Consider the following 12,417-nt stretch of genomic DNA (forward strand, 5'->3'; position numbering starts at 1 on the left):
AAAGCTCTACCATAATGATAATAATATCCTTTATTTATACAGGATTGCACATTTAGTTGTATAAACTAGTTTACATTGTGGTCCTGTCTTACATTGTGGTCCTGTAAGCCCATTGAACATTTCCGAGTAGCAAGTTATCATTTGTAAATTGAAAACTACTTTCTATCCTTATGAATGTGACGTGTATTTTATCAAATATTTATCTCCAAACCATGCCAACAGGATTGTCTTTTTATTATTATTTTTAGAATGAATCAACCACACGAGTTTCTGTTCTTTGTTCAGTTGTAAGAAACTGAAGGGAAAAAAATCAATGAAAGAGTGAAATAAATAAACGAATTGGTAACTTTATAGCATTTTTTCGGATTGATCTGGTAAATATCCTGCGTAGTCCACTTACTGGCCTTGGTGTTCAAAACAGAATTCAGCACTAATTCTTCCACTTAGTACCTTTATCAATCTCCGCAAATTGTTTTACACTCTCGTCAAGGGGGTCCTGAAATGTACATACTATATAGTATAGCAATGTCACGTTAACTTTAAAAATAAACCTTCTTGATCGATCTCCCAACCAGGAATTCCTGGGTGACAGAGCTGGTATATTTAGAATCTTTAAATGGCCTACTTATTACTCTAATAGAATGGAAACCCCCTGCATGACTGCATGGATACGACAATGACATATCTTTGGTTGCTGGAGTCCTAAATCCTAATTTAGGTAATTATACTGGATTTTCTTATTCATACACTTCTAAAAGAAATGTATATTGACGTATTTGATCACTAGCCACACATATGCATATATTACCATTATGAATTATTGGCAATTTTGCAATATGATTTAAAGATTTATTTAGACTTGATGTGGTCAGTGTTTGTGTTTAAATATAGACATAAGTTTGCTTAATTTGTTAGAAAATGTTAGAATATGTTACTACATCTGCATTAGCTTTTTCATATAAAAAATATGAATATACGTTGGAATTCGCTTTCAAAATCATGGTGACATTTAAATACAGTATTTGAAAATATGCTGTAAAATAGATGTAGCATAATATCTATATCGAACTGAAACGCCGCGAGTGACTTGTATAAATGATTTCCAATTGTCTCCATTCTATATAGAGTAAACTACAAGATCAGTACGATTATTATAGTCGGGTTTAAAAACACAAATGGTCATTGGCTTTGCACATACATTCATGTGCGAAAGACTTAGAGGTATTCGAAAACACGGAAAGGGGAGAGGTGTTTTCCATTGGCAAATTCGCTGTCTAGTTATCATCAAATACAGATGCTTATTATAGTCAAATATGTACACATTTGAAGAAAAAATAGACACGTTGATGCGTTTGCGTTTTTATGTAAATATTTTTATATAAGTTACAAAGTAAAGACACCATAACGCTATAAAATAGAAATTATATAATGAATACTGCATTTATAAGAAAAAATATGTTAAATTAGAATTCATAAAAAATATTCGAAATTATATATTTGAAAAAAATCAAACAAAAAGTCAACACGTCACTGTCTTTGAATCTAAGATATTCATTGTGGTGAGAAACTCGCAGTCGTATTTCATTGATAGACCTTACAACATCTAAAACTCTATTCCACAAAGTGCGCGCATTTAAAGGGGAAAAAAAGTCTTCGCACTTCATTCCGAATCCTAATGCACTTTCAGTATCTTTCATGTGAATTGCTCAATTGATATAGTAAAAACCAAAGAAAAAACAGCCACTTTCTTTTCAGTTTGATGACCGCAAGTGTAGCATTATCTCTTAAGAAATGACCACGTATAGGTCAGTATTTAAATCAGTAACGATGCATGGTAGACCATGCGTTAATGTCATTTAGCGGGTATTGAAGTTTAAACGAGGAATGGATCTGATCACCGTTATATGATTCGATGGAATGGAGTTGCACTTTTTCAGCATTCTATTCAATTAGCACAGACAGGCCGTCGTAGTTTTTGGTATTATTTCGTAAGTTTACTGAAATATGATCTTATCTTTTTTTCTTTTCGACCCTTGGCTCGTCATTCCTGATTCATGGATCACCGGGATTTCCGTTCATGGTGAAATAAATAGACCCAGTATTGATTATCGCTGTCTCAACAACTGACCAGCGACTACTGAGCACTGCGGTAGTTCAAATCGGACAATCAAAAATGGACTTCGTGGGACGTATCGAGAGATTCTGTTCCGTCGGAGAAAAACTATGGGTAGGTATAACAATTAAGCACGTCCTCGTTTTTGCATACTGGAATCACGGTCAAAGGATTTAAATAGCCTGAAAGTAATAGTCGAGAAAAACACTGAATACCATATTATCAAGATTAAATTCTCTGTTCTAACTATTAACAGTCCTCTTCGATCAAAATCTAACGTTTTGATAACGGTATTTTAAAATGGTCTGGTGTAGTCTAAAAGTTCGTGTTTTAGTTTGTAAAAAGTTAATGCTTCGTATGTTTTAGAAAAATCTATCAGCATTGACATGTAAAAATCAATATGTGAGGATTTTCCACTATTTTATTCATTCACTGGTATCCAAAGTGCACCATAAGTTATTTAGAATGCAAGATAATTGATCAAAATATAGTGGCGGATCCAAAAATTTCTGAACGGGGCGCAGTAAAAGGTCAGGGGTGTAGGGTGGGAGGGCTGTCTTGAAGCCCCCAGTGGATCCAGGGCGACCCCTTAAAGCTACTGAGTTCTGATAAAATAAGAATATGAAATGTATATTTTAGTTCGAAATATTTCTATAAAAAGTAGATCATATTTGGGGAGTGGCCCGGCGCTGGATCCGCCACTGAAATATGCGAATCGTATGTGTGTTTGTACCACTACGTGTTTAAACATGGGAGTTAAATATAAGTATTAAGGACCATCGCCTCTTCCCTCTACCGAGATTCCCTCTCCCTCTCGGTAACTTCTTCTCTTCTCCCTCCCCTCTTGGTACCTCCTTCTCTCTCCCTGCCCCTCTCGGTACCTCCTTCTTTCTCCCTCCCTCTCTCGGTAACTCCTTCTCCCCCCCCCACCCTCTCGGTACGTCCATCTCTCCCCCTCTTGGTACCTCCTTCTCTCTCCCTGCCCCTCTCGGTACCTCCTTCTTTCTCCCTCCCTCTCTCGGTAACTCCTTCTCCCCCCCCACCCTCTCGGTACGTCCATCTCTCCCCCTCTTGGTACCTCCTTCTCTCTCCCTGCCCCTCTCGGTACCTCCTTCTTTCTCCCTCCCCCTCTCGGTACCTCCTTGAAGTTTTGTCTACTCCCCCTTTCCTGGAATCAAATGTATGCCAACCTCTCTACAATTAACCAACCCTTTATAATGTTTTCCCCTTAAATATGAACTAAATATTTGAAATGATACAAAAACCCACTTCTTTTGTAAAAATAATTTACTAGGCTTTAGTAGTAATAGATATAAGTAATTTTAGTAATAGATATAAGTAATTTTCCTAATATGCCACGCGTTAAGAAGACAAGGCATGGATAAGACAATGAAAGGTACGAGAGATATAGGGGTTACCAATCACTCTGACATTACTGTACTCACCATTGAGTTTCATATACCTCTTTGAATCAGTTACACTTTATTTGCACAGGACATTAATGTGACTTGGAACACCGCGACACCTGACTTCACGCCATGTTTCCAGAGGACGGTGTTGTCTTGGACACCCATTGCATTCTTGGTGCTGTTTTCTCCCCTTCGCTATTGGTACTTGGCAGACAGGGAACCAGCAAAAGACCAGATTCGGACAAAACTTAGTGTATCCAAATACGTGAGTCTCTTTATTCTTGAGCTCGTAACACGGATAGTATGCATGTCTATACAGGAATGACAATATAACCTCATAGTAAAATGTTTTCTATTTGAGTAAAGTCAGACTAGAACTGACCAGGGTTTGCTCAACACAAGAGATATGTTGATGGGAAAATGCAATAGAGTTACACATGGGGGCAGTGAAATGTCTTTTTCGTTAAACGCAAACGTACTAAAATATTTTAGGTCCAAAAGACAAAATTATATAGATCTTCAACGTTCAATTTGGCCAAAGCTACTTGATGGATAAATAGCGAGTCAAAAGTTAAGGAACATTAATGTGAAGGCTTACATCCGATAATTTAATGTACCTTGGTACTTAAGTTATTTTTAAGATTGTCTACTCGAGCTGCAAATTCAAAATATTGGAAGATTTCTTTAAAAGTAATACATGTGCAAATAGTGCATATCTGTTGGTTATTTATATATCGTGATATTTCATAACTTATTTTCTTGCGCTATTTTCAGTCTCTGTATCTAGTGCTGACTCTGCTGAGTATGTATGAGGCGTTAGAAACCGTGTATATTCATACGTTGGAGGACGTGGTATGGAGGGCCGAGTTTGTCACCCCACTACTCGTAACAACGTCATTGGTAAGTTTCCTCAATAACTAGAACTTCCTATCTTGTATGTGCAGTGCTATACACAACAAAACAGTATACAAAACAGTGTTACAAGTATTGTATTTATAAAGAAAATTATATCAAAGAGACTGTTGAACGACCCTTACAACTACCCTTAATGAAAATAAGATATCTGGTGAACTACTGCTGTTGATCTGCCGTAGACTTAGCGGCGGCCTTATCACAAGTTATTACAATACAAATGAAGTCCGCCGCAGACTTACCGCAAACTACCACTATAGCCAACTAAGCTGAATATTCTTATTGGCTGCTAATTACTACGGGCTTATTGGCTGCTAGTTTCTATTGGGCTTATTGGCTGCTAATTACTACGGGCTTATTGGCTGCTGGTTACTACGGGCTTATTGGCTGCTGGTTTCTATGGGCTTATTGGCTGCTGGTGTCTATGGGCTTATTGGCTGCTAGTTTCTACGGACTTATTGGCTGTTAGTTACTACGGGCTTATTGGCTGCTAGTTTCTATGAGCTTATTGGCTGCTGGTTTCTATTGGGCATATTGGCTGCTAGTTTCTACGGACTTATTGGCTGTTAGTTACTACGGGCTTATTGGCTGCTAGTTTCTACGGGCTTATTGGCTGCTGGTTTCTATGGGCTTATTGGCTGCTGGTGTCTATGGGCTTATTGGCTGCTAGTTTCTACGGACTTATTGGCTGTTAGTTACTACGGGCTTATTGGCTGCTAGTTTCTATGGGCTTATTGGCTGCTGGTTTCTATTGGGCATATTGGCTGCTAGTTTCTACGGACTTATTGGCTGTTAGTTACTACGGGCTTATTGGCTGCTAGTTTCTACGGGCTTATTGGCTGCTGGTTTCTATGGGCTTATTGGCTGCTGGTTTCTATTGGGCTTATTGGCTGCTAATTACTACGGGCTTATTGGCTGCTAGTTTCTACGGGCTTATTGGCTGCTGGTTTCTATGGGCTTATTGGCTGCTAATTACATGTACTACGGGCTTATTGGCTGCTGGTTTCTATGGGCTTATTGTCTGCTAGTTTCTTTGGACTTATTGGCTGCTAGTTACTACGGGCTTATTGGCTGCTAATTTCTACGGGCTTATTGACTGCTATTTTGTATGGGCTTATTGTCTGCTGGTTTATACGGGTTTATTGTCTGCTGGTTTCTACGATGTTCTTGTCTGCTGGTTTCTACGATCTTATTGCCTGCTGGTTTCTACGATCTTATTGTCTGCTGGTTTATACGGGTTTATTGTCTGCTGGTTTCTACGATCTTCTTGTCTGCTGGTTTATACGGGTTTATTGTCTGCTGGTTTCTACGATCTTATTGGTTGCTGGTTTATTGTCTGCTGGTTTCTACGATCTTATTGCTTACTGGTTAGTGGTTACTAGCCTCATCCTTCTCTATAGCCAGAGGGGTTTGTAGCGATTCCCTGTATGGTGATGTTTGCTGTAACCTTACGAGGACTTTTTAATCTTACAAATGGAGTTTGTCGTAAGCTACTCATTCTGACATCAACTGATTTTAATGGTGTAGTATGCAGTGAACCTGTAGTGAATTTTCAAAACAATCTCTGTAGACATTAGTCTCACTTTAAGAATTTCCCACATTAATTTATCTTTGTCTGCCAGCCACAAATAACACCATCTCCGTTTAAAAGATAAAATAGGTCATTTATTAAGTATAAATGACAATAAATAAACCTGAATAAAAAAACAGTTGCCTGGTATATGAAAATACACAATATGCAATGATTAAAATATCCAACCAGGCAAACACTCCATATAATAAAAAGGAGTTGACTAATGCCATGTATTACGCACTAAATTGGTAACATGGGTACAAAAATTCGTCATTTGTATTTGACCAAACATACATGTACTTGTACATATGACTAGAAAATTGAGATCATTCAATAAAAAATCCTGGTATCTTTGTATACATTGGTCTCACTGTAAGAATTTCCCACATCTATTTAACCTATAAATATAAAACTCGAATTCATTTTCGCATCACAATTCCATGTTATCATCAACTGAAAGTAACCTCCCTTGTATAGAGTTCACATGAATTCAATGGACATTCGTAATTTGGCCGATTGATACCTTAGTTAAGCACTCTAAATATTAACAATGTGAAAAATAAAATTTAAGTTCGGATCGTGTCCATGCCCTGTTAAATGAATGACCTATAAAACGAGTGGGGCTCGAACCGGGCACGATCTCCCAAAATCCTCAATTTGTCAATGAAGATGTGCACATGAAAGGTGAAGATAACTAATAGTGATCAATCTCATAACTCCAACAAGCAATACAAAATAGATAGTTGGGCAAACACGGGCCCCTGGACACACCAGAGGTGGGATCAGGTGTCTAGGAGGAGTAAGCATCCCCTGTTGACCGGTCATACCCGCTGTGAGCCCTATATCCTGATCAGGTAAACGGAGTTATCCGCAGTCAAAATCAGTGTGCCAAGAACGGCTTAACAATCGGTATGAAACACGTCAGACAGCATTTTACCCAATGATAGGTTGTATTGATGAACTAGATCGTTATAACGACCATAAAATTTGCGAGATGCTGACTTCAATCGAGACTGTTGAAACCCCTGTACCATCAACTTGTTTGTCAGTAGCTTACCTCGATATAAAAACTGACTATACGCAGAACAAGCTCTTGTAAAATATTTCATACACTTGTGCATGCTAATAACACAACACAAAGTCTGTGTTACATTATAATACATGTTTGACAAAAAGCTGCAATGTATTGTTTCAAAATTCATAAAGGAAATCTGTGAAATTTTGCACATATATGTATTTAACAATGGTATAAAGCCTGTACAAACTGTTTTCTGGATTTCTACATCATACTTATTGAGTATCCTATGTCGATGATTGAGTTGAAGAAGCTATTTTTGGAGTAAGGCGTGCATCATTGTCTTGTTGCACCATTACTTATACACACACGCACGCTATCGGCATCTAATTTAGGGCTCCGAACCGCCATAGTATATGCATATTTTCCGAGAAGAAGAAAAGGGAACCGGTATCTGCGTATGTATTTCAAATATTATTGTTTTTGCTGTGCTATCAAAGATGCATTTATTTTTTGAAACTATGCAAAAAGCAAAGGAAAATTCAATTGTTCAAAAATGTTTCGAATTTACCAATATTTTCAGCCAGTAAACCCGAAGAGTCAATGTTTAGAGACTTCTCCAACTCAGGAAGTTATGTTTGAGCATGCGCAAATTAAATTCATTAGAATATTTTTGGTAAACTTGTGGGAAACCTAAGATTGCCAGAAGTTCAATGCTAAGATTGCCAGAAGTCCAATGCTAAGATCATTGCTACTTGCCAACAATGTTGAACTATACATCTCAAGCTTTTGGTGAATTGAATTGTTCGCCATAAAGGGGTATAGCGCACTTGGTATGCAATTTCGCCTACATAAATACCTTTTTCTTGAATATCGTTTTTAGCCGAGTTGCAACGAAGTTGAACTCGGCTATTAGTTTGGTGATGCGGGCGGGCGGGTGGTTGGGCGTCAACAATTGGTTTTCGTATGATAACTCGAAAAATTTACAATATAATCAAATGAAACTTTGATATATTGTTGGGTACCAGGTAAGGAAGACCCCTATTGATTTTGGAGAAAAAAATTCAAAGGTCAAGGTCACAGTGACCGAAAATAGAATGAAAATTTCAGAAAAATTTGGTTTCCGGATGATAACTCAGAAAGTTTAAATCTGAATCAAATGAAACTTTGATATATTGTTGAGTACTAGGTAAGGAAGACCCCTATTGATTTTGGAGAAAATAGGTCAAAGATCAAGGTCACAGTGACCGTATATAGAATGAAAATTTCAGAAATATTTGGTTTCTGGATGATAACTCAGAAAGTTTAAATCCGAATCAAATGATACTTAAAGATATTGGTATGTATTAGGTAAAGAAGATCCCTATTGATTTTGGAGAAAATGGGTCAAAGGTCAAGGTCACAGTGACTGAAAATAGATTTAAAATTCCAAAATATATTAGTTTCTGAAGAATAACTTGAAAATTTTTAATTTGAATCAAATGAAACTTGGTTATATTGTTGGATACCAACAAAGCAAGGCCCCTATTGATTTTGGAGAAAAAAGGTCAAGGTCACAGTGACCAAAAATAGATTGAAAACTTCAGACAAATATGGTTTCTGGACAGTAACTTGAAAAGTTTAAAACTGAAATTAGTTCTTCACAATTATAAATATGCCACATCATTCCTGACTTTACAATGTATCCCATGCAACTCGGCTTATGCACCCCTGGGTGCATATATTGATTTTTTACAAATATTCTGCCATACAATGTCAGTTTATACTTGTGTTTACCCAAGTACTTAATAAAGATATCGATATGTTGATAGTATCTTTATTTGATAAGCATAAACATCACCGTGATTATATAGAGTACATAGTAGATGTAACGTAATGGGCATAAAAAATTGCAAACTGTTGCAAAAGGCCACCTTAAACCAGAAATAAAACACTGAAATTATTTTGCTTGATTATCACTGTATATAAGACCGTTTGAGGAAATTTGGTTTAAGGTGGCCCTCTTGTTGAAAATGGGTAAAATATGAAAAATTCGTTCTCAAAATTTACATTGAGATTTAGCAGCCTGTTAAACGTTAAACCTTTAAACTCACATGCCTGTGTGGCCTAGTGGTTTAGGTGCTCGGTTATCTTACACTTAAACCATACATTTCGAGTTCAAGTCCAATATTTTTCCAATCTTTTCATTTTGTGGGGGGTCGTTTTCTTGAGGGTGTGTTTTAAATGTGATACATACATTATAACAATTATTAGTCATTTTCATCATAACTTCTAATATTTACAAGTTACGACTTAAAGAAAGGGAATTTATTCCGAGATCATTGTAGTTCCGTTTGTTTACACTAACATGTTCCTGTGTGCACAGGATTTTCAAACCGTAATGTGGCTGACGAAAAGTTAAACAAATACTACACGAAAAAGGACACAAATGCATAGCATGTAATAAGTAAAAATAGGCCAAGGGAGGAAAAGAACTGTTATACAGTTTGACTTCTCAAAAGAAAATATAAACTCATGTAGCAACTGTCATACGATATTTAGGCAAAGCTAAACACTCGAATTATCAACCAAAGACAAATGAACTGATGAAATCTATTAAAGGTGCTGCAGCCATGTCAGAACAGTGAGTTAAGTAATGCCATATGTAAAAGGGTTGTTGTGTAATATGAATGCACAGGTCTATGAAAATATTGTACTGTTCATCATTCCAAATAGGAAAATGGTTTATTGATTAAAGAATGACTCATATAAATGTCAGTAATGCTAAACTGCGGCAGTTATTTATCTTGGTTAACGAAACATTAAAAACGTTGGCCTTATATTTAAATATAACACGCCAGTCTATTATTGGAAGCCGGTGTTTTCCATTTAGATTTCTGAATCGGCCGTATCGTCAGCAAATGCGCTATACCTCTTTGCCGTAAGGTATTCGCAATCTCGCCTTTTTGAATAGGGTATATACAATGTTCAGTTAGATAAAACTGTTTTTGGTATATATGTGTACTATGCTTAAAGAACTCCAAAGCTAGACTACAGATAATTTGAATCATATCAGCATCAATATAATTGCAAAGAGCCAGGGCAGTATATTCTGACTAAGAGATTGCCTGTGGCCTCAACTTCAAATGGTTTAACCTGAACAACAGCGATGACGCTAGGTAACGCACTTTTCGTTTCTAGTTTTACAGTTCAATCAAGCAGTTGATAGAGCAAAATGCACATTTTTTCAGATATTTGCCATCCAGATTTATGAATTTGAACGGAAACGACAAGTCAGGTCTTCTGGTTTTCTGGTGATATTCTGGTTTCTCGTTACAATTAACCAAGCTCTGATCATCCAGTCCAATATCAGGAAAAGAATGTCTAAGGTAGTGGTCTACATATCTGTCTAAATATATGTATAAAGCATTAATTTATTTATAAATTTCCTTCGATATCTTTACAAATAGTGATTAATGATAGGCATTTTCTAATGAACACGCTGTAGTCATAAACAATGCGCGTATGAATACAGAACCGCTTGATGAATATAGTACATTTACTCTAACCGCTAGGAACTCCGTCAGCTATGAAAATAGGATGCAAATATAAGAAAAAAAATCATTTTTGAAAATACGTAAGCATTAACGCTTCGTGGAAAGTATGCGGACGTGAATTAAGCATTGCAGTTCATACATCATGTATTTTCAAAAATGAAATCAAGGACTGTATTTCATGTACTTCTATTTGTCTTAGGGAATACTGCAACTGGATAACACCATTGTCTTCCTGGGAACCAAGTTTGTCCTATCCGCAATCCAATTTCTGCTGGTAGCTTGTTTTGTAGAACAATTGTCTCTAGAAGATAAACCTAGTCGGGTGAGTGCAGATTGGTGTCGACAGTGCATGGGTAACAATTTCACTAGAATATTTACTCTGTGAAAATATTGAGTTTTTTTCTTCATACTGATGGGCCCGTGGGGATCCGGGTTAGAATATGTTAGAATAGGTCCTCAGTAACCCTTGCTTGTCGTAAGAGGCGACTAAATGGGACGCGTCCTTCGGGTGAGACCGCAAAATCTGAGGCCCGTGTCACAGCCGGTGTAGCACGATAAAGATCCCTCCTTGCACAAAGGTCATAAGCGCCGAAGCATATAGACCTAAATTTTGCAGCCCTTCACCGGCAATTATGACATCTCCATATGAGTGAAACATTCTGGAGAGGGACGTTACATAATATACAATCAATCTTCATAGTGATGAATATCTTACAAACATTTTGTTGTCTTTAACTGTTCTAAATAATTAACATGCGTAGTGGAAAACAGAGTTGTACGATTCCGTAAATTTGAAATTTCATGGCCGATATTCCAGGTAAACTAAAACTAGTGGAAATACACAGGCACTCGATGTTTTATATATCTGTAATAAAAAAAAACTGTCTTCCTGTAAACATAATATTCACAAGGTATATCACACCGCCATCTTGGTTTTCTTTTTTACCAGCTGCATCGCTTGAAAATTTCGGCAAAAAGTTCGATATACAATGTAATATGATAAATAGACCCCTACCGTTTAGAAGCAACTCTGTCAAGGTCTTACCTCTCGCATCGTCATGGTGAACTGAAAATATTTATCGGCTATAATCAACCGTTAAACGTCTACTGCTTCTCAAATGCGAGAAATAGCTGAAAGGTGGGCAGAAGCTGACATAATTTCGGGATAGCCCTTTTTCATTGGTCGATAAAATTAAAAATAGTAAATATTATAGTAGATATGTTCTAGAGAGCGAGGTAATGGATCTTGAACACTATTCTATTAGTATATACTTCATTTATTATTTTTACGACGTTAAACATGATAACTTCATTTATTCATGCATTCGTTGTATTAAAATTAACCTAGTTGAAAGTAAATGTCATACGTAATAAGAAAAGTTCACAATTGAATTCACACACGTGCGCGCGCGCGTACACGTGGGTATACTCTCAAACGTTCACAGTGACATTTATACATCCAAATGTCCTGTCCTGCTTATCTGTAAATTTTCAGTGTTATCACAATGTGTGACAAAACGTGGGTTGGAGTCGAAGCGGGGGAGGGGGCGGGGGGGGGGGTCATGTGCGATAGATTTATAAAATTTCCCTTCCCAGCCTGTCCCGAAACCACACAATTGTGCCCGAATTTTATTGTTTGCAGGGTTGCAACAACCCTGCATCCAATACCACCCCCTTTTCCCCCCACACAAGAGTCAAAGAGTAGATTAACAAGGGAATTCTCATTTGCATAATTATGTCAACTTCCGTCCACCTATCAGCGATTTTTCGCATTTGAGAAGCAGTAGACGATGTTTGACGGTTGATTATAGCCGATAAATGGACTTTATTTTCAGTTCACCATGACGATGCGAGAGGTA

General features: G+C 37.1%; 1 protein-coding gene across 1 annotated transcript in view; it reads left to right on the forward strand.

Moving 5' to 3' along the window:
• The first annotated feature begins 621 nt into the window (after positions 1–621).
• LOC125649600 (multidrug resistance-associated protein 1-like) overlaps positions 622–12,417 on the forward strand; it is a 48,709-nt gene continuing 36,913 nt past the window's right edge. Inside the window, exons 1-6 of the mRNA XM_048877243.2 lie at positions 622–718; positions 2,094–2,227; positions 3,608–3,787; positions 4,297–4,422; positions 10,253–10,390; positions 10,758–10,880. Coding sequence (XP_048733200.2) covers positions 2,174–2,227; positions 3,608–3,787; positions 4,297–4,422; positions 10,253–10,390; positions 10,758–10,880 — 621 coding nt within the window. The 5' untranslated portion in view covers positions 622–718; positions 2,094–2,173. The remainder of the gene's footprint in view (positions 719–2,093; positions 2,228–3,607; positions 3,788–4,296; positions 4,423–10,252; positions 10,391–10,757; positions 10,881–12,417) is intronic.

This window comes from Ostrea edulis, chromosome 5, assembly GCF_947568905.1.
Source record: "Ostrea edulis chromosome 5, xbOstEdul1.1, whole genome shotgun sequence".
Lineage (NCBI taxonomy): Eukaryota > Metazoa > Mollusca > Bivalvia > Ostreida > Ostreidae > Ostrea > Ostrea edulis.